The sequence below is a fragment of the Aquila chrysaetos genome, chromosome 15, assembly GCF_900496995.4.
Source record: "Aquila chrysaetos chrysaetos chromosome 15, bAquChr1.4, whole genome shotgun sequence".
NCBI lineage: Eukaryota > Metazoa > Chordata > Aves > Accipitriformes > Accipitridae > Aquila > Aquila chrysaetos.
In genome coordinates, this window is record NC_044018.1 from 7,126,278 (window position 1) to 7,146,971 (window position 20,694).

A 20,694-nucleotide genomic window follows, 5' to 3' on the forward strand; every position below is an offset into this window, starting at 1 on the left:
GGCCAGTGGTCCATCTAGCCCAATTTTCAGTCTCCGTGCATTTCTAAAGCATGACACACCAAGACAGTGTCCTCCATAACATGGCTGGAAGACACCTTTGGGAGTCTCATAGTTATTGTGGATTTTCCAGCTCTTCAACAAACAGAAAAGTGAAATGAGCTGCTGGGAAGGGGGAGAAATAACACAACTGTTTATTTTTTAACCAAGAAATCCTTCTCCCAAATGCAGGGATTTGAATGAAATTGGCAACAAAAAGTAAACGAGATTAATGAATTGAAGATATCTTGTGCCTCAGTGAAATCCAAGAGAGTTTTGTTATCTGAAGATGGTCATTGCTTTCTCCAAATGGGAGAAAACAGCACAATATTCCACCAGAATACTTTCTGTCTCTTGTGAAGGTCTAATCTTAAAGCTTTCTTGAAGTCTATGGAATTATAGGCTAAACAAGAACTTAATGCTTAAAGTAAAAAAAAAAAAAAAAAAAAAAGACAGCAGAAAACACTAAAAATCAAGAAAACCTCCTTTCTTGTCGTCTTTCCTTATCAACAAAAGCAAAAAGGCACAAAACTGTTTGCAAAATTTCACCACGCACTTCATATGCCCAAGCTGAAGGGTTTTGGGGGGATAAGAATGGGATCCAACAATTGTCCCTAAAAGGAGATCCTAAAGAGGGTCACACGTTTTCACTGCTAGGTTTGTAGGTCCTCTTGTTTTGCATGCACCCCACTGTGTACCTCTTCTACTTGTTTTTCCTACACTGCCTGAAGTCCAATACACACAAGAAATAGGAAGAAAACCTGCTAGGAAGCAAAAGGAATTGGATTTGCCTGGTTTTATTACTCCATCTAAAGGAAATATTAAAAAATAAACAGCAGAGAATAAAAACTGAGGAGTAAAGCAGATCCACGGGAATCATTTAAGCTCTTACAATCTGAAGTTTCAATAATGACACAGAAAAGGGTGCTTTTTTCTTTTTAAATTATGCTTTATGTTGGCAAACATCTCTTTAATTTTCTCTTGTCTCTGCTCTTCATGGTTTCTCTGGGGACCAGCAGCCAAAGTACTGAAACACTGTGATAATGTTTTATCAAAGGCAAGAAGAAAAGAAATAACTGAGAATCAGACAAAGCCAAGTGTGATGTGGCAAGATTTTGGGGCTAGCGTGGTTTTGAGGTTAACTTTCAGCTAAGCAGTTGGCAGGCTTAACTAAGCCCAGCCTTCGAATGCAAGGTGCTGCTCTGCTCTTACCCAAGTCCTATCAGGAGCTTCCGCTCTCGCAGTGCTCTATAAGATAGAACAAAGCACTGCGCAAAGCAGATACAGTTAAGGACACTTAACACTTCCAGCTGAAAATTCCTCCTTTTTAAGAGATAATTAATCAGTTTTCTCTCCCTCTCTTTTTTTTTTTTAATCTCAAATTTGGCATTGTGAAGCAATTTCTCTACCCTGAAGCATCCTTCCCTTCCCTCCAGCACACACTGGTTTTTAATGAGTTTGGACATTTGTTAGCTGGAGAGAGCCAAAAAAATGTCTAATTTCAGATGTTTTTCCTTTTTTTTTTCATAATGTTGGACCAGAATCTGGAAAGGGGGAGTGGGAATTAGGCATTTAAGTAGGCCTGTATTTATGCATTAAAATATAACTGAAGCTGGGGTTCTGGAGCTGCATATGAGACAGCTGACTCCCACCCAAGGTACTTTTGAATTCAGTATGTTCAAAGAGATTTTTCACCCCCACTTATGAACATCAGCAGGTAGATTTTATATTTGTAATATCTGTCTCAAGATCACCTTGTAATGTGTGCCCTTCATGATAAAATCTTATGTTCTTAGTAGCCCATACAGATTAAGGTGCTGTCATGTGTGATTCTCTAACATGTTTTCTTTAATTCTTATTCCAGTCAAAAAAGTAAAGCTCATGTCATTATCTCCACTTTGGTCTTCTCATTGCCTCCCATCACTGGAGAGCTCTCCCACTGGAAGTTTGCTGACTTTACGAGGGCCAGCTTCTCTTTATTTTTTTAGCCATACTCTGTGAGAGAGGGTGTCTCGTGCTGCCTCAGACGGCACAGAGCACATTTGCAATGATAAACAAGTGTTAAACAACAGCGTGCAACAACCTGAAAATTTTGCATCAGCCCAAAACCTTCGTCTAGAGATTGCAGGAGCTGCTAACAACTGCTGCTGACCAAGCTCCACGTGCTGGGAGCAATTCATCTCGATGCAGCCCTTGTGCTGGGGAGGTCCGGGAGGACCCACACAAGGTACAGCAGATGCTGAGGTCTTGGTTCAGACCATAATCCCTGGTCACCAGTGAGGTTCTGGCATGGCCCAGGACCCCGCTGTGCTAGGTGCCATGCAAACACACAACTGGAGAATCTGCCCATGCTCCAAAGATCTTCCCATCGGATGCTGGAGTTTCTTTAGTCGCTGTATTTCGCAGTATGAACTGGTGATGCCGGCAAAGGAGAGGTCCCTTCCCTCCCCTTTCTGAGCCTGCACCTCCTCCCTGCCAGGCTCGGGAGCAGCAGTTCACGTGGCATGTGGTGAAATGGATTGGAGAAATAATCCAGGTTTATGCAAACTCAATGGGAAGGAAAAAAGAAAAAAAAAAGAAAGAATTAATCCCTTCCTTGCTGCCAGCTGGCAGAGGATTTCTTTAATTCCTGTGCTCAAACCCTATAGTCTGGTGGTGGTGTCAGCTATGCAACACCTGAACAGCTTCATCCTCAAGGTGGCTGTATTTCACGGCTGAGTATTTGTCCTTTCGTGCGAGTACACAGTAGCTATTAACTTCAAGCAGAGTTTCTGATTTGGATGTGCCTCTTCAGCCAGAACAAGACTCAAAACATGAAAAGTCAGAATTTGGGCTCTGCGGTCCTGAGTCAGGCTGCCTAACCAAACCTGCCAGGTTAGAAATGCGAGGACTACCAGGCTGCCTGCTCAAGGAGAAGAGAAAAACGGGGCATCTCCAGAGGGCAAGCTTGATCTTAAATGGACTGAATCTCATTCTTAGGATTTGTAGTTCTCCTATAGCCTACAATGTCCCAAACTCTATTTTAAGTACCGTCATTAAATGCTTAAAGTTAGGTTATATGTGTACCTAGATTTGTATGTTAATGTAGTGCTATTGTTAAGAATGAGTTCAAGATACCAAGTAAGATGAGTATTTAGTTACTGTGTATAAGCACTTCTGAAGAAATGTAGTATATTCATTGTAAATATTAATATTAATAATAATAATAATAATAATAATAATAACAACAGCAACTACCACCTTTTCAACTTATCTGAGATATTTCCCTGCAAGACATCAAAACTTTTTTTCCCCAAATAGACATTTTACAGTTACTTCAATACAACACATGTTTTTAAAAAAAAAGGCTTTTCAAAGTCCCCTGGAGTGCAAAGTAATTTTTCAATTTACATTAGTATAATCTGTTTGGAAAGGGTTTGATTCTGGCAGAACAGGAAGGATTGGACTTTTAATTTTTTTAAAAAAGTGCTGCAGATGGTGGGACCTTGTGGTATGTAGCCACTTTTGGATTTCAAACAAATAAATATTTAGGCAAAAATTCTGATAAAATAAGCCAGAGTAATCAGATGGTAAAGCACTTCCAGATGACAGAACCTCAGCATTTGTCTTCTGAGTACTCTGCAAAATCTCAGTCTCCCTGCTGCAATAAAATGCCAATATCTAGCAATCTATTTTGCAGGAGGATGGCATTTAATTCCGGTTCCTTCAGTGGAAGTTAATTCCTTATTCAGATTAATGTATTTTAGTTCTTTTGCAACTGTCTAATAATAATTCCCCAAAAGAGTGTTTCAAAACCCTGTCAGAGATTCGGTGTGAGACAAAGCTGCAACGGACTTGAGAAGAAGCCTTGATTTTCCCCATTAAATTATTCTGGGAAGTTTTTTCTCATGTCAGTACAAACGCAGATTATTCCCTAGGTCATTCGGAAACGCTTCACCTGACATAAGTCCTTTCTATAAAGATCCTCAAATTTAGCATATTCCCATGTGTATGGAACTTTCATGGAACTTTTTTGTTTTTGTGGTTTCAAATAAATGTATGGTGGGATTCAGCTCACCTAATTTTAACCATATGAAAGGTAAATGCATAATATGAACACTCTGGTGTCTCTGGTCCATGATGCCTCTGAAGGGTGAGTTCATCCCCTCCTAATGTAGTTGTTTAGAAAAAGTTAAATGCATTGCTTCTAGAGCTGCACCCTTCTCTCCTCTGATTGCACATTGGGCTCAGTTTAGATTAGATGCTGAACATAAAAGGGCTGAAATTAGAAGAAATATATCCCATCTTTGGGATGAACATTCTGATCGTGACTCTCTGTAGGAGCTTCCACAAACTGCTACATCACGGACCCTCAGTGGCAAGGCAGGGTCACAGCCTAACTCTGCAGACCAGACCGGGTACCATCTGCTGCAGCAAATGCCCTGACGTTGTGGACGTTTGTCAAGAAGAGGAGTGGAAGTGGCCTGATTCCACAATCCATTTCACAAACAACACCAACCTGTTCCTAGAGACTTGGTCTGCAATCACACTCAAGCTGGACGAAAACCAGTAAAAATGATCCAGCTGAATATTTTGTAACTATGCTGCTCAACTGAGTTTTAAGACTGTCTGCTACGAGAATTTTTCCCTGGCACAACCAGAATATAATTAATGAATGACAAAATTCAACAGGGACAAAATGGAGCCAATTTGTGACATTAGGGGTATGAAAAATATTTGAATTTGAAGTGCTGAGGAACAATCAGATGATGCACAACATGGCAAAAAAAAATTGAAGGTTGGCCCATCCCAAATCCGCACAGTCGGCACAAAACTCCAGAAGAAGACCGATTTCATTCTAGAAAGATAACAAAAGGACTAAGGCAAAGCAACAATCTATCAAGGCTTCACTGATCATTTAACACATCATCTCCAGCCTCCAAAGCACCATTCAAACTCAACATACCGAGCTGTCTTTGTCCTGCAGAACTTGATCCGCAAGAAGGTGAAGGATGAAGGACAACACCGAGTAGTGAAATGTCCATACTTGCAAAGCAGTGTCAGAGTCAGAAGTAAAACTAAGTGCCCTTTCTGTGGGGGTTGTAAAATCCCAACTTTAACATCAACTTTGTCTTTGACCTTGGTCATATCATTTCAGCACTGCATTTTCAATTCGAAGTTTGCAAAACTCAGCTAACAGGAATCTGTTCCAAGGGAGAACCCTAGATTCCTCTTTGGGGACCAGAATGCAACCAAAACTCTTCAGAAAACTATTTTCTGTTTGGGTTTCTAACTGCTCCGGTTCTGTCTGTGTAAATTCTCTGACTCAGCTGCTGCTGACATGTCCTCCTTGTTTAATATTATCTGTGAATTTCATTCCTGTGCAATTCAATTCCACTTCCCGATAATTAATAGAGATGTTAGATGAGACCAGGCCTAACACAAATTCTCCAGATACCCTGCAAGATACCTTCCATAAACTTGTTACATTATCATTTATCATGATTCTTCTTCGTTTACAATCTTTCAGCCAGTTTCCAACCCACATGACTGATTTCCCATCCAAGCCGATTTGAATTAATTTTTCTATTAGGATTTCCCCATAATCCTGCACAGGCCAGGGAATGGGCTAGACTGACCTTATAAACTTTTTACTTCTTTGACCTCTTGATGTTACACGGAAGAGGCATGAGATTGCTCATAAAACTCCAACAGCTCTGTGAATTTCTCCAGCGGCACCACAGCACTCCTTTATGATGGGAAAATCAATGTCAGGGAGAGAAGGATCTGAGTTGCAGCAGAATATGAATTCTTGAATACATGGTTCTGCACCAAAATCACCATCCCACAGCCCAAACTGCTCCTTCAGAAAACAGCATCTGAAATGTTGTCCTTTCTGTCCACTGTATCCTCATCGAAGAGGCTGTAGTTCAGCTCAGAGACCCAGTTCAAATGTTTTAAGGGTGCACTTGAATTTCTTTGAGTTTCATTCTGGGCTATTCTCTCTCCTGGTTACCTTTTATTAAGCTGCTCTAAAGGAAGTGAAAAAATGTCCTGTTCTGCCTTATTTTTCCTTGTCATTTTTGCTACTTCTAAGAGTAATTGGGTTTTCCACAAGAAAAGTATCAGAATCATTCCTAAAGGAGCTTTGTTCAGATCTGTTAAGTAGTGACAAATGACCTGTTTTAACCTTCCTTTTGAGGTAAATATTCTGATGAAAAGACCACTGAACATATGCAATGACAGTATTTGGCATTTATGTAACACAAATTTCCCTTCAAGGATGTCCTCCTCTTTCTCCCACCTCCAAAATCCTACACTAGATGCAAGAAGATGGTAAACGTTGTAAGCATACTAGCTTTATTCTTTTAGGAGAACAAAATACTTTTTCTTTAAAATTAATTTCTTCTGAAAAACAAAACATCAAATACTTTATGAGAGCAGGGGAGCTTTTAAGCTTGTCAGGCTTGTGAAATTTATTTTGGGCTATATACCTAAAGCCTAATACTTGTGCTAATCTTGAAGCCTGGGGAAAGAAAGGATTGGAGAGACATTTGTAAAATTTCAGAAATGTTCATGTTTCTTTGCTGGTGTCCCAACTTTCTATGCAATTTACAATGATAAATATGTTGTGCATCAACTGGGTGGCCAGTGTTTTTTATGTGCAGATGGAAAAATCCCTTCTGGACAGGAAAATTAATGTTAGTTAACAAAGAAACACCACTGGTAGAGCATTTATTACCACACCTTCCAGCCAATCCTGAAGAGAAGCAGGTTTGTCATCTGGATCCAAAAGTTTATGTGGTATAATATCTTTTGGAGGATGTTTTGTACTTATCTGTAAATAAATCTTCCCTCAGTGGGACAGGAGTTAAGAACATGAGCAAACTGAAGTGTGGATTTTAAGGAGAAAAATGCACATGAATATTTCCATGTTGCATCTGCTCAGCACTGAATTTGTTAATGTATTTTGTTAATGAATCAAAACCTACTCTAAGAAACCATCCTGGAAAATGGTTAGGAAAAGGGTGATTTATGGTTAAGTCACAAGTCCCATCAAACAAGAGATTGCATTGCATAATGAAGTACTGCTAACAGCATCTTTCTTCTTAATGAACTGCAAACTGTTTTACAAACTAAACCTGCTTGGAAAACTGGAAGTGAGGATCAGTTGGCCCATCAATACAGTGCCTTGGTCTCCAGAGAAAAATGGCATCAACAAGAGCCAGAGCACCCTGTTAGGGGATACGTTCGTGTCCACGGGGACTGGGCTGTGTCCTCAGCCATGCAGGGATCCTGCCAGGCAGCGCTGGTGGGGTGACTTCGTTTCTCTGCGATTTTCAAACCAGAGTGACTTCTCCTTTCCCAAAGTCTGAACATGGGAAAATATTTCCTTTTAAAGTAACATTTTTTTTTTTCACCTTTATTTTCTAATCTAAAGTATAATGTGAGAGAAAAATATTTTGGAAAGAATTTTGAAAGAATACTTTGAAAGAACCATTTCAACACAAAAAAGTGGAAGTGTTTTGTTGGGAGCATGTCAAAATGAAACTATGGGAACGTGCCCTTCTCTTCTCTTCCTCCAAGACAAAATTAAGGGCAAGGTAGACATTGTTTCACAGATGCTTTTGATTTCAAGACTACTGTAACTTCTGATAGAAAAAAAAGTCAGCTGAAATTTTATGGGCTGGCCCTATATGCAGCACAGGTAATGTGTGATTTAGCACAAGTAATGCATGATTTAGGACAGGTAATACATGATTTAGGACAGAAGCAGCAAAATGCTCCATGACCACTTCTGAATCGTAGCACCCTTTACGAAGCTGTTGACACATGTGCAAAACCACACCATGTGAGTGGTAAGAATAACACCTCCCCGTCAGACTGACAACACTTGTGTAACACTGGTGGAAACAATTATGCAAGGTGTAAGAAAAGCAAGACCTGTCTTACACAAGGGCAACTTTTCTGTCTTGCTTAGGTACCTAACCTGGGCACAAGATTTGGGTGCCCACTGAACCGGTCCTATAGGTGATGTTTATGTTCCCTATATATTGCAAGAGGATACACATTAGGTGTTTGGGCTTCCCTGTGGAGGTATTCAATGGCACCTCCAGGGTTTCCCACCGACTGCACAAGGAAACTAATTATGACAGACTGGCCCATTAGGAGCTTGACCTTTAATCTCAATTTGCATACCCTAGGTAGGTGGGCTGCATTAAACTTAAAGTCTTTGCAATGTGCATTGCCTTCAACAGCAAGGGACAGGCAGGCAGGACTGCCCTTTGCCTTCTCAGATGCCCTCAGAGCAGACATGCGGGCTTTAGGGCTTGTGCAATCGGTATTTTCAAAGAATAATTATTCTGGGAGATGCCGAAACATTTGCCATCATATGTATTCAGGAAACATTATACACCTGTGGTGCTGACTGACTTTTTCCATCTTAGTTATAGCCCATTATCAGATCAAAACCTTTCTGCAATATTAGCCAGGTAGTGACATGCTGGACTCACAACCTGCAATCCCCCCAGCAGCTCCCTGGCCGTGGTACCAGTTTGCTAGTGAGAGTGGACCAGAGGAGGGCATGTTTGGTGCCAAAACACAAAACTAGGGAGAAAAGCTGATCTGGCCGACTCAAAGCTGTGGGAGGGCTGTCCGACATCTCACAGAGCTGCTGCTGGGCATGCAGAACTGGCATCATGCAGGAATTACCCACCAATGTGTGAGCGGGGTTAAGGAGAAAAAAAAGCTTGAGCAAAATTTTGGTGCCATACCAGAGCTGCCCACCAACAAATTATTCCCAGTTTGCCCTTGAGCTGGTTCCACAGTAATTCTTTTCAGCTGGAAATAGTCCTGCTGCCACCAGATCACACTTGCTAGCGTCATCAAAGATCTCCAAGCACTTCACCCAAAGCTCCTGCTCCTAAATGGCCTGGCCAGTGTAAAAGTGAGGGTAATTCACACCCAGTGAATCCAGGGCTAGGGCAATGACATGTGCCACTGCATGTGATCATCTCTGCAATGCTCAGGAGCTCTGTCACTGATCTCCCCCTTTGTAGGATGCTTCACAGCCCCACTACCAAGAAGTTCCTTTGCTATCTATTCTCCACGTGAGCATCTTGCGCCTTGGTAGGTAGGAAAACAGAGAACAGGACTAATATAGTAAGCAACAGAGGTATAAAAGACTTTATAGCTTGCCCTTTCTGCCTCCCGTTGTCTTCCCTTCCCTTTTCCATCACACACAGCACCTGCTTTCCTATGTTGTTGAAGACTTTGTTTCATCTATATTTAAAGCTGCTTTTCAGCTCAAGTCCCAGCCATGCACAGCATGTCTCACTGTTTGCACTAGGAGTGTGCAATGGATGTGGGGTCTGCATAAATTAAAATTTTTCTGTAGAAATGCAAGATCATTATTTTAATAACTCAATTCACTCCTCTTGGAAAAACAGTCAGCAGGTTTTTTCACCATGACTTCTGTAATAACTGTGCAGAGCTCTGCATAGGGGTCTTTTATCTCTTAATGGCTGGAAAGGTTTAATACAGGTTTTGTTCTTAGATTATTATTTTCAAAATGTCTAGCACAACCTTATCTACATCATTGTTTACTAAGACAGACCTGTATGTAATATACATACCTACATATACATAAAGGTCATTAAATAATTTAAGAACTTTTCTCAACAAATTTATTAATCTAATTTTCACCTTGCAAAGTTCCTCCCACTTCTCCCACAGAACATATATTTAATCAGTTAATGTTAGTTTAAGGACCTCCTCTCCTCTCCTCTCCTCTCCTCTCCTCTCCTCTCCTCTCCTCTCCTCTCCTCTCCTCTCCTCTCCTCTCCTCTCCTCTCCTCTCCTCTCCTCTCCTCTCCTCTCCTCTCCTCAAAAGCATCTTTCTCTGGCTGGGAAGATCCCACATCTTCTTTACTAAGGCTTGTCAATTGTATTCTCTCCCCTTGCTAGCATGACAGTATCTGAATTTGTTTTAATTCTTATTACAGATAGCAAGAATACCCATCCGCTGTAAATCCAGAAGGAGAAGTTCAGAACCCTCCAACAGCTCACACAGTCACTACAGTAAGGGGCTCCAAAGACATTTTGGGAAGGTATAGGGATGGCTGAGATTAGAAGATGTTATGTCAGCATAGAAACACTGCCAAGCATTAACTGAATATTTAGAAAAGGAAATAACTTTTTTTCCTGTCCACAGCAGAGTAGCTATTGTAGGAAGATGGCAAAGTGCTACTGGACTTTCTACCTTTGGCAAGCGGTTGACATCTATCCCAGATCCACAGCGATGAGCAGTTGTTACTAACTGAAGGTGCTTGCGATTGCATCTTCCTTTTCTCTCTACCCAGACAACCTTCCAATTGCTTCTTTATTATTATTCACATCATGGCAAGGTCTCCAGAAGGCCTGGCACTGCATAAAAGGCCATGTGCCCCAACACGTGCTGACAGAACTAAAAAGTGGAATAGCTGGGAGGGAAAGGCAAGAAGCAGCTGGACAAGGTCGTCTGAGAGGTCAACAGAGAATATTTTCTTTGCGGTCTTTGACATGGCCACTGCTCTCAGCTGCTAGCTGGGAATGAATGAGCCCCACACCCAAGGAACCTGCTGTCTACAGCCCCGGTGGGGTGAAGGTGGAATTTACCCCAGGGACTGGTACAGAAAGTTAAGTTCATAACTGAAGAATGGCAATGCAAAAAGAGAACCCTAAACCCCATCCTTACTTTGATAGGTTTCTGCTTTTTGCTGTTTGTTTATGTTGGGATAGCTTGTCCTCGTACAGGGTAACCTGGTTTCGTGTCCCTGGTGCAGTCAGGGCTCATAGTTTGTCCTGCCTTTTAGGCAAGAGGGTTGTCTTAACACTTGGTCTATCAGAGCTAAGAAAGAGACCTTTCCTAATGTACTAAGTAGAGGAAGGAGTGAAGAATTTTCCTAAAAAATGCAAGGAAACACTTCATTTCTTGCCCACACGGAGCAGGCAGGCTGTCTGATCATGTCCTCAGGAGCTGATAGCTGCAGGGACATCTCCCAGCAAGAGCACGGCTGACACGGCACAGACACCGGCTCCGCTGGTGCCTCCAGGCGAGGAGGGTGAGGAGTCCTTCCTAGTCCTGCCGGACAGTATGGAAACACAGCTGGAAGAGCAAGGGGCTCTTTTTTTTTTTTCTTTTTTCTTTTTCTCCAAATAAGTTTCCTAACCTGTGAGCCAGAAGAGGCAACTTGCCTTCAAACATTTTCCACTTGCTTTCATGCTACTGAGTAGCTACTCCGAGCTCAGCCTGCCCAATCCTGTCTTGATCCGAGAAGCTGAGATGAAAACTATCTGCAGCCTCCAGCCTTCCCCTCCCAATCTTCTCCCTGTTCATGTTTCGTTACTTTGCTTTGACTTAGCAGCTTTTGCCAGCCACAGAGCACTTCACAGGATCCTGAGCCGTAGGCTTGGATTGGGACGGGTGGTATCACAAATGGGTACAGAGCCACATTGCCTCCAAGGAAGCATCTGGTCCTAGGAGTCAGAGTAATCTTATACTTGGACCAACTTTATTGGAGGAATAATCAGTTTGTGGATATTATTGATACACATATGTCTACTCTGATGTAGGTGGGCTCTGGTTTTATATCCTCTCTGTCCCATGGAGGTGGCCAGTGCCTTGGGGTCATCTAAGGAGGGGTTAATCTTAGAGCAGTGGGAAAGACTCCATGAACGCAGACGGAGCAAGAGTCATTTAAAAGTACAGCTGTTAGTGTAAGAAAAATTGAGAATCTGGGCAGTTGCAAATCTGCAGTTACAGGTTTCAAGATGCTACTTGAATGCAAGTAACTTTTCTACTTACACAATAAAGGATTCAATATCCAGTTGATGTGTTTATCACAAATGTGGTAATGGAGATGTCTGTTTTATTGGCTGCTGTTTAGCCTAGTGTTCATAAATGGCTGATACTTAATTAATTGGAGGCGGTATTACAAAAACCAATCTGCTTACAAAGGCTGCTTTTAACCAGCAGTTGTCATATTCATTCTGATCTCAGAGAGAGATAAGTTCTAAGTTATTATCTTTTCTCAGACAAACTAGCAAATAAACATGAAAAGAAACAGTAAAGGTGAAATACCTGAAAAAATGCTTTCATGCCTTTTTTTTTTTTCCTCTGGGTAAGGACTGTGTTCAGAAATAATTTTCATTCTTTGTAGTGATTTTTGTTTTTTCTTTTTTCCTGATAAGGACAGCAAATTTGCTAGGATTATTGGCAAATCAGGGTCAAAACACAATCTCCTTCCTCATATCTGGTAGTACACAAGAAGTAATCCCCATGTAATCAATAATTCTGTCTATACCAATAAATATAATGTGCCTCAGACCATACTCTGGCCCTGGGGGCAGGGGTACAACATATCCAAGCAGATACACACGCTTATCCCCAGAACGGAGTAAATACACCAAGAAGGAACGGACCCTTTCCCATGTTACCTCCCAAGTCATGTCCAGGCACTGTCCTGGAAGTCTTAATTGACAAAAATTATGCCGGGATTTGTCAAAACTTGTGATTTAACAACTTAATGACTGACGGTCAGTGCTCAGTGTAGACTTGTCCAGTCCATGTGGCTAGGGCACAATCCAGACCCCAAGCACAGGAACATTGTTGTTTTGTCCCGGGCTGGGGAAAGCATGAGAAATCTTGCTCCAGGACGTATCTCACAAGTCTTCATCAAGACTTCATACATCCAGCTTTGTTTTCCTGCTCCGCCACGGTCTATCTGCATGACCTTGGGCAAGTCACTCTCCTGGCTGGGCTGCAGACTGCAGCGTAGCGTAGCAATAACGGTGAACAGGCTAGACAGTGTCCCCAAAGCAATGGGAGCAGGTGTTCTCCTACAGCCTGATTCACCGGGCCTTTCAGAAGAGTAAACTAGCCTACAATGAACCCTGTGTTGCCAGAGTGGATTTTAATCCCATCTCAGGCATTTGAAACCACACTGCAGTCTGCACTCTGGATGTAAGTGCCATCTCTCTGCTCTTTATCTGGCAAGTGGAGAGACCAAGACTTCCCAACTTAGAGGGGCAGTGAAGATAGATGTATTCAAGGCTATAAGCTCTCCCAACACTACAGCAAGTAACGATTAAACAATCATTACCCTTCACAGCCAGATTTTCTTAGGAAAAGCCAAGCAGTTTCATTAGATTTTGCAGCCCAGTAACAGCTGTTTCAAAACCGGAGCAGTTTGCTGAAACCTGCTCGTACGGCTCCCACAAAGCTCCCGTGAAAGACCTGGCAAGAGCTCACCCACAGCCAGCCTTCAGCCAGCCTCACCTGAGAGAATCAAACCAATTTGGCCTCCAGCAGGAGACGAGAAGAGGGACAAAATGAGTGGTGCTCACAAGGCTTGAGGGAAAAAACCTACAAGATGATTTTGCAGTTCCCAGATGGAGTAGGAGAGGGGTTGGAACAGCTCAACGTTGTCATTGTGGTTTCCAAACCAGTACAGGCTGACACTTGACCCGTGTCGGCTGCAGACTAAACACATCTGGGACACCTTCACAGTTTGTCAACCCACTGTATTGTTCTTAGAAGAATTTTATTCAATCTGAGGCCATTACTAAAAGAACAAGACAGAGCAAAATCTACCAGTATTAACCAAGCAGCGTGTCCTTTGAGAAACTGAGGCAACCTAGAAGATCCTGGAGGGTCCTTATGGTGCAGGGAAGTTTAGCTGAGAAAGCTCCCAAGGACATGGACTGGTGAGTGTGGTGAACACTGGTCCATACTGAATAAGGGCAGGCAGATTTGGCCCTCTCGTTTACATTCCCATGAGGTCTAGCCACAACCGCTCCTTCATGTCATGACTCAAGTAAAAAGAAATAAAAAACCTCATAGCTACAGCCATAGGGGTTGTTTCCCATTGCTGAACATCCAGAGGCTGATCTCCCCTAGTGGATGGAGCCTCAGAGATGTTTCTGGTTAAACACATCTAGACACCCCAAAACAAGCAGCACAGGCCTGCGTTTCTACAGCCTTTGCTCAGAGGTGCAGGGAGAAGGAGGTCAGTAAATAGCCTTGGAGCCTGGACTAAACCAAGATTTTGGCCATGGCTTGAAGGAGAGCAAGAGACATTTGCCCACAACTTCCTAAGCCTTGGTAGACGGGACAACAGAGATGACAGAGATGACCTAGTGAATTAATCTATACAAAGTAGTAATTTATTCCCAGCAGCTGGAGCCGAAGAGACCGGAGGAGGTGAGTCTCTGAGGATACGCCACAGCTGAAGGGCAATCCGGGTTCGGGGCTCACCACGGTCCCACGACAGAGTCCTTATCGTACCAGAAAAAGAAAAATTGTGGCAAAGTGTGTTTCTCTGTCTTAGTAACACCAGGGACTCTCCCTGTCTGCAGAAATGGGTTGTAATTATTAGCTTTTCTCTAAGGTGCAGTCACGGATTTTGGTGGCTTTACCTCCCTTCACTGAGAAGTGGGTAGAAGGCTGCCTGCTCTGTCCAACTTTAAACCTAGATACTTAAGGGCATTTATTCCTTCATCTAGAAGATGATACACAACAGCTACTTGGGGGACTGGAGGTGCTGGGCTGGTATTCGGCAGTACTCAGAGTCAGACATCAATGCTTTGGGAAAACCTTTCTCTGTGTGAATTATCTACCGATCACTTTTATTCCAATAAATCACGAATCCAGACCACATTATTTTTTCCTTTGCTTTTATCTTTAAAAAAGTAGGAGATGTAGGCACTCTCCTAGTAAAAAACTACATTGAAAGTGACCCCATCCTAGTTTTGCCAAGCTCAGTTAGGGTTTCTCTACACAAGAAAATTAATCTGGATTGTGGGAGTAGAATGACTATTTCTATATAAAGCTGGTTTATAATGATGTTAGTCTAGATTATCAGTGTTCTCCACGGAACTAACTTAATCTTGACTTTAAAAATAAACCAAATGGAAAGAAAGCACTTTAATTCTGCAATAGCAGATTGTCTTCCCAGCAAACTGAAAGATAAAATTTGTTCAGGGATATTTAGTCCAGAACAATTTGTGTTTCTGAGCACTCCTTGCACTCAGGACTTTCCAGCAGCAGCAAGGACACCTTTTTGTTTCCACACTCTCAACTCAAACAGCCACAACTCTGCACAAAGCAATTACTGTGACATCTAGAGCGACGGGACCAAACCCCAACTGTCCCACCTGGCCCTTTTACTGAAGCAAAAAGACCAATAAAATCAATCTATGTCTCTGCTTCAGTTTTTGGGGCAGGGACTAGCTTTACTTTTTTTCCTGGTAAATGAACAGTAAGAAACAAATGATAACTTCAGGATCTGGCCGGTACTTGCAAGAGCACTACCCCGCTCATCCCCGAGGAGCTCTTTGAAAAAAGGGGGACAGGTAACCCCAAGAGCCTCTCTGGTTTACAAGAAGGACCGTATCCTCTTCCCTATTACCTGAGCCATGAGTAACTAGTGTGCTAGGGAGTTTGTTACACTCTGTTAAATAAATCCTGCCTCTGGCGCAATGTCTGGGGGAGCATGCAGATACACTGTAATTCACAGAAACTTCTTTCGGCAGCCACCTGCAAACTTTGCACCTTATTTGCTCACGGCAGGTTGGTCCTGGTGAACTGGATTGCTCCAGATGAAAGGGAAAGCAGATGGGTGCTTGTGTGCCAGGGAAATATTCCTGAGATCATTTGTGCCAAACTGTTTATTCTTTTAATTGGAAGGACTGAAACTTCTTTCACCTTTTACCCTCATTTCGCCTTTGCTGGAAGCCTCTAGCTGATGGGATCCGTCCCAAAACTCCAGCCCATCCATCAGCGGCAGAGTTAATTATTTTCACACCGAGAGAAAAAATTCCACCTCCCATCCCCTTCTTTGCATGCAGGTAAAGAAAAAGAAGGCAGGACACCTGAAATCGCTTCTGGCCCAAACCTCCTGCTGCTCCTACGGCACTCGCAGAGGCAGGGAGATAGAGGAGCTCGCTGTGCATTTGAGGAAAGCCTTTTCTGGCCATATTAAAGACAAATTATCCCACCACGGCAGTGGGGGTGGAAAAGGTGATAGTGACCCCCCCCCCCCCGCCAGCTCTCACCCCCCCCCCGACCTCCTGCCCCTTTTCCCCGACGTATTAACCCTTCAAGGCAATGCAAGGTCTCCCGGTCCCGAGGCTGTTCTCCAGTCCCTGCTTCTCCTGGTTAGCGTACGGTCCCCCCACCCTCCCTCCTCGTACAGAACAATAGCAAGGCACTGGTTTCAGCTGCTTCCCGAGGAAAGCCCAGCTCACACACATTTAGATAGAGAGAGATAGATAAGATTATATTTCTCTTTGCTGCTTAGGACAAGAAATGAAGTGCTGCCTCTTTAATTGGCAAAAGCATGCAGTAAGAGCATACCTTTAATTTAGTGTTGGGATAGCTCACTTGCACCCTGGCTGTTGTCTTATTGGAGAGGGCAGCCTGCCTCAGATCCTCTAGCACTGAAATAATATCATCCAGCACGCATTTCTTATCCTGATTTCTCAACACACACAGATGGGAAAAAGTATAATTATAGCCTTTGTAGTTCACCTTCATTTCCAGCACGGCTCGGTGGATCTGCAGGATCACATCAGCCTGATGCAAAATATTGCCTCCGGGTTTGGAGAGGAGAATCACCCTGCCATACCTCCCCGGGGTGTGCAAGTCCGAATACAGCTGGCTTTTGGATTGATCGAGGGAGAAAAGGCTGCTGGCTAAGCTCCTCTCGATCTTGGCCAGGCTGTGGCTGGGGGCTACCAGGCTCTCCAGGTCAGTGTCAGGCTGGAAGCGGTTGAGCAGGCTGAAGCCGAAGATGATGGTCAGGACTGCGGGCACAGTGAGGAAAAACACCGGATGCCTGCTCACGAATAAGCCCAGCTTGTAGAAAAACGACTGGAGCCCTCTGTGTATCACCTGCCGCAGCATCCTCCACCAGATCCAGCCTGCAGATGCTCCTGGCCGTCTTAGAAAGCACATGTGACATGTGTAGCTCCTTACCCCTTCCTGTCAGTTCCCCTTTCTCTCTCCCTCTCTCTCTACTACTCCTTTAAAAGACTGCAGCAAGTTGCAGCAAGACAGCCAAATATTGATCAATGGGGTGTGTGTGTGCGCGCGTGTGTGTGTGTGTGTCGCGGGTGGAAGGGACCGGGCAGAGGAGGGAGGGAGGGAGGGGGGGGGTCCTTGCCTTTTTTTTTTTTTTTTTTCCCCTCTTTTTTTTTTTTTTTTCCCCCCTCTCTCCTCCCTCCCCCCCAGCCAACTAGCATCTCCCCCCCTCCCCGCCCGGGTGCCCCCCTTTCACCGGCGAGGCTCAGGCGTCGCACCGGGAGCTCTGCCGGCTCTGCAGTGCCCGCTCCGCGCCCGCGGCCGCTCCGCGCAGCCCCGCGGTGCGCACCGCTTCTCCGGGGCGGTGCAGCCAGCGCCGGCAGCCGCCCCCCCGCTTTTCCCCCGGCTCCCCCAGCTACAAAGCACCGCTGCTCGCTTTTCTCCCTCCACACACGCACGCACACACGGGGAATTTGCCGGGGGTGGGAGGATGATGCTGCATTTTAACGTCCCCCGACCCCACCGTGTCCCTCCCTCGCCGGTCCCCCCCTTAGCCCTGCCCGGCCACCCCTGCTCCCCTCCGGCTGCCGGAGGAGGGAGAGCTTTGCCCGGAGACTTTGCGAAGCTCTTTCCCCACAGCAGCAGCAGCAGCAGCAGCCGAGCTTCGCTCTCCGTCCCCCGGTCCCACGGCTGCTGCATCCCCCCCACTCCACGCCTCACCCAGCCCTGCCCCAGCCCCCCCCCCCCCGGGGTCCTTGGGACACCCACCCACCCACCCACCCAGGCAAAGCTCCCAGCCCGAAGTGCCACCTCCCTCCTTTCCCCCATTTGAAGCCCGAGGTCACCCAGGCGGAGCTGCCCCGTGCTCCCACGGGGGGGGACAGTGACTCCGGGACGAGGTTTGGGGCGAGGGGAGGAAGGGGCAGTGAGCTGCTCCCTTCTGCTGCCCGACAGCCCGGTACCTTCTCCCCACCCCAAATCCCCGGCCAGCAGCTCCCCGAGCAGTGACCCAAGAGAGGTAGGACGGGGCTCCTGACACCCTCCAGCTGAGAAAGAGGTTTTTCCAAGCAAAGACATCAGCAGACCATTACATAAGAGGAGAAAAATTCTGCAGCTCCCCAGACCAAAGGAGAGCAGCAGAGAAATGCATGCATTTGCAGCAGGAGAGCTGCCCACCAACTCTCCAGGCAGCAAGCTCTGCTTCTCCAGGAGCTTCAGCCAGGACTGCTTGGGACAGCACATCCAGCCCTAGCAGATCTGACAGCCCCTTGCAGGCAAGGCAGGAGAAAAGGCAGGCTTGCTTTGCAGGAGCTTTCTACTTAACGCTTAAGTCTAAATCGCAGAAATGTAATTAAAAAACAAAACCCGAAAAATGCAGATCTCTGCTCGGTGTCTCCCCCTCCACCAAATTCCTGCTGTATTTTAGCTAGTTTTGTCAAACAGAAAATGATTTATTTTGGGATGGGACCAAGGACGTTGTGCAAAGCCTGAGAGAGCAAGGTTCTTCCACAATAAACCCTTCCCGAAACAGAAGGAGGGAGAGTGGAAACTGGGGAGCTTGAGACCGTCAGTTAGCAGACTCTGCCCGATCCAGGACTAGGCAAACAGCTGGCCATGCTCAGCTTGAAGTAATTATCAGTGTTTTGGAGAAAAAAGGCATATTCAGCAATCCCTTTCATGCTGACACACCTACACGCACACTTCTGTGTGGATGAACAGGACATACAAAGAAGGAGCCCATCTTTCAGGGCTTTGGAGGGCTTGTGTTAGGTCACAGAGAGTGATTCCGATTGGGAGCTCGAGGTCCTGCAGAGGTGCGGAAATGTGAAATTCTTCCAGGGGATGCAACAGAGAGGCTGGGAGCATTGGATTGGAAACCTACCTGTCTGGAATCAGTGGCTAAGATTCACAACTGCTTTGGTAAAACTGGCTTCATTTTTAGACATTTGAATGGGTGCTGCAAGCGCATCACACCTTTCAAATACAGGCTGTTTTTATTTAGTGGCCTAGATGCTGCTCGTCTGGAGGTCCTTGCAAATGTGGGCTGGAGTTCTTACAGGTAACAAGAAGGAGAGGTCGAAGATGGGAAATTCTGTAGAAAAGACCCCATCAGCCTCCTCTTTGCTCATCTTAAAGCATTGCCCGTGATGGAAATCTGCCTCAACAACCCCAGGAAATGCTAAGCTCCATTGGTACAAATTACAGCTCTTTGTCTATTTTATGATGCACTTATGCCAATGGTTGAGTGCTCCCAGTGAATAAAGTCTAAATGCAAAGCCTTTATTGAGCCTTTGTACTTACACACAGAAGTGAGACCTTGAGTGGGAAGTCAGAACCTGATTCCTCATTTCTATACGTGCAGGCTTATAATAGCCTTTGACAGAGTATGTCACTATATCTAAGCTATGGGTGCTCCTGGCAGACATACCTTAGCCCTGTGGGCTTCAGCACAAGCTGCAGAAGCTGTGGGTCCTTGGTACTCATCGCTTCTGCGACTTACACGGTGTTGGTACCTAGTCTGGCAGGGAGAAAGCTGCAATCGCTTCTCTCGGTTGCCATGGCCTTGCCCATAAGCCCTCCACAGAGCTGGTCATTGCTCAGGAGGTTGGCCAGATCTTCCTGTTGACCACGGGGAGAGTTCAGGAACACAGTCCAAGCAATCCGGACCGCCCTAGGAGGAGCAGGTCCCTCTAGTGCCTAAATAAGGTATGGCAATGGATGGGGTTTTAGGCAGCTTCTCCCAGTTTTGGACAACTTCTGTCTGCGGGGATGCTGCAGTGGAGCATTCAGACACAGCATTGCTCAAGCACAGACCGTGCACAGAGAAGGCAAAGAAATACGTGCAATGCAAGGTGCGACTGAGCACACGCCGCTTCCTTCCCGAGCAAGAAAATAAAGCAATATTGCCAAAGGGCACTGGCAGTTGGCCTTGCCTGTCTCTTGGAGTACACAATAAGAAAGTGTGATCTGGCATGAGAGCCCCAGCAGGTAACATGGATGATAAAGTGACCAATGCATTGCATTGGCCATCTCAAATAGCAAAATCCATGGAGGATCTAAAAAGTCAGTTTGAAGTACATCTCAGAAACAAGCAGGGCATCAGCACCAGCGTTGGTGTCATCCAACAGACCTTCTTTAAAGGGGAATAACCTATATGTCAGGGATGTTAGCTGGGGGAACTGAATGATGGTTCACAGAGTCTGGAGCCCAGAGAAATAACAAACCACAGAGAGATTTGAAACACTCACAAACAAGATTCAGCTTGGAAAAAATGCAACTGTATCTGGGGAAAATAATTGGGGTTGCCTACTCCCAGAAGGAGACAACTTTGGGAACAAATGATTCGGCACAAAAAAAACGGGATTACAGCATAGGGCAAGGTAGACATGTTTTCAGAAAAAACATTACAGGGCAGAAAGTCAAAGCAACACAAATGTACTTGCAGAGATATCCTAAAGCAGGGAAGGAACAGCCCCTCTGTGTTACTCTGATGTGGCTGCACTGGGGGACCGTGTTCAGCTCGGAGGGTTACTAAAATGAGCGCTACTAAAACACAGTAAACTTGTCGATAGTTTAAATAAGAATTATTAACGGGCTCGAGGGGTTGGCATAGGTGC

The 20,694-nt window shown here is 44.8% G+C and overlaps 1 protein-coding gene across 2 annotated transcripts in view; it reads right to left on the reverse strand.

Moving 5' to 3' along the window:
* The window catches only part of PTCHD4 (patched domain containing 4), a 92,753-nt gene extending 75,575 nt beyond the window's left edge, over positions 1–17,178 (reverse strand). Inside the window, exon 1 of one of the 2 annotated variants that reach the window (XM_030037876.1) lies at positions 16,586–17,178. In XM_030037876.1, coding sequence (XP_029893736.1) covers positions 16,586–17,011 — 426 coding nt within the window. In that variant the 5' untranslated portion in view covers positions 17,012–17,178. Of the gene's footprint in view, positions 1–16,411 lie in introns of both variants that reach the window. The other variant, XM_030037875.1, reaches the window with a different exon arrangement.
* Positions 17,179–20,694: the final 3,516 nt, after the last annotated feature.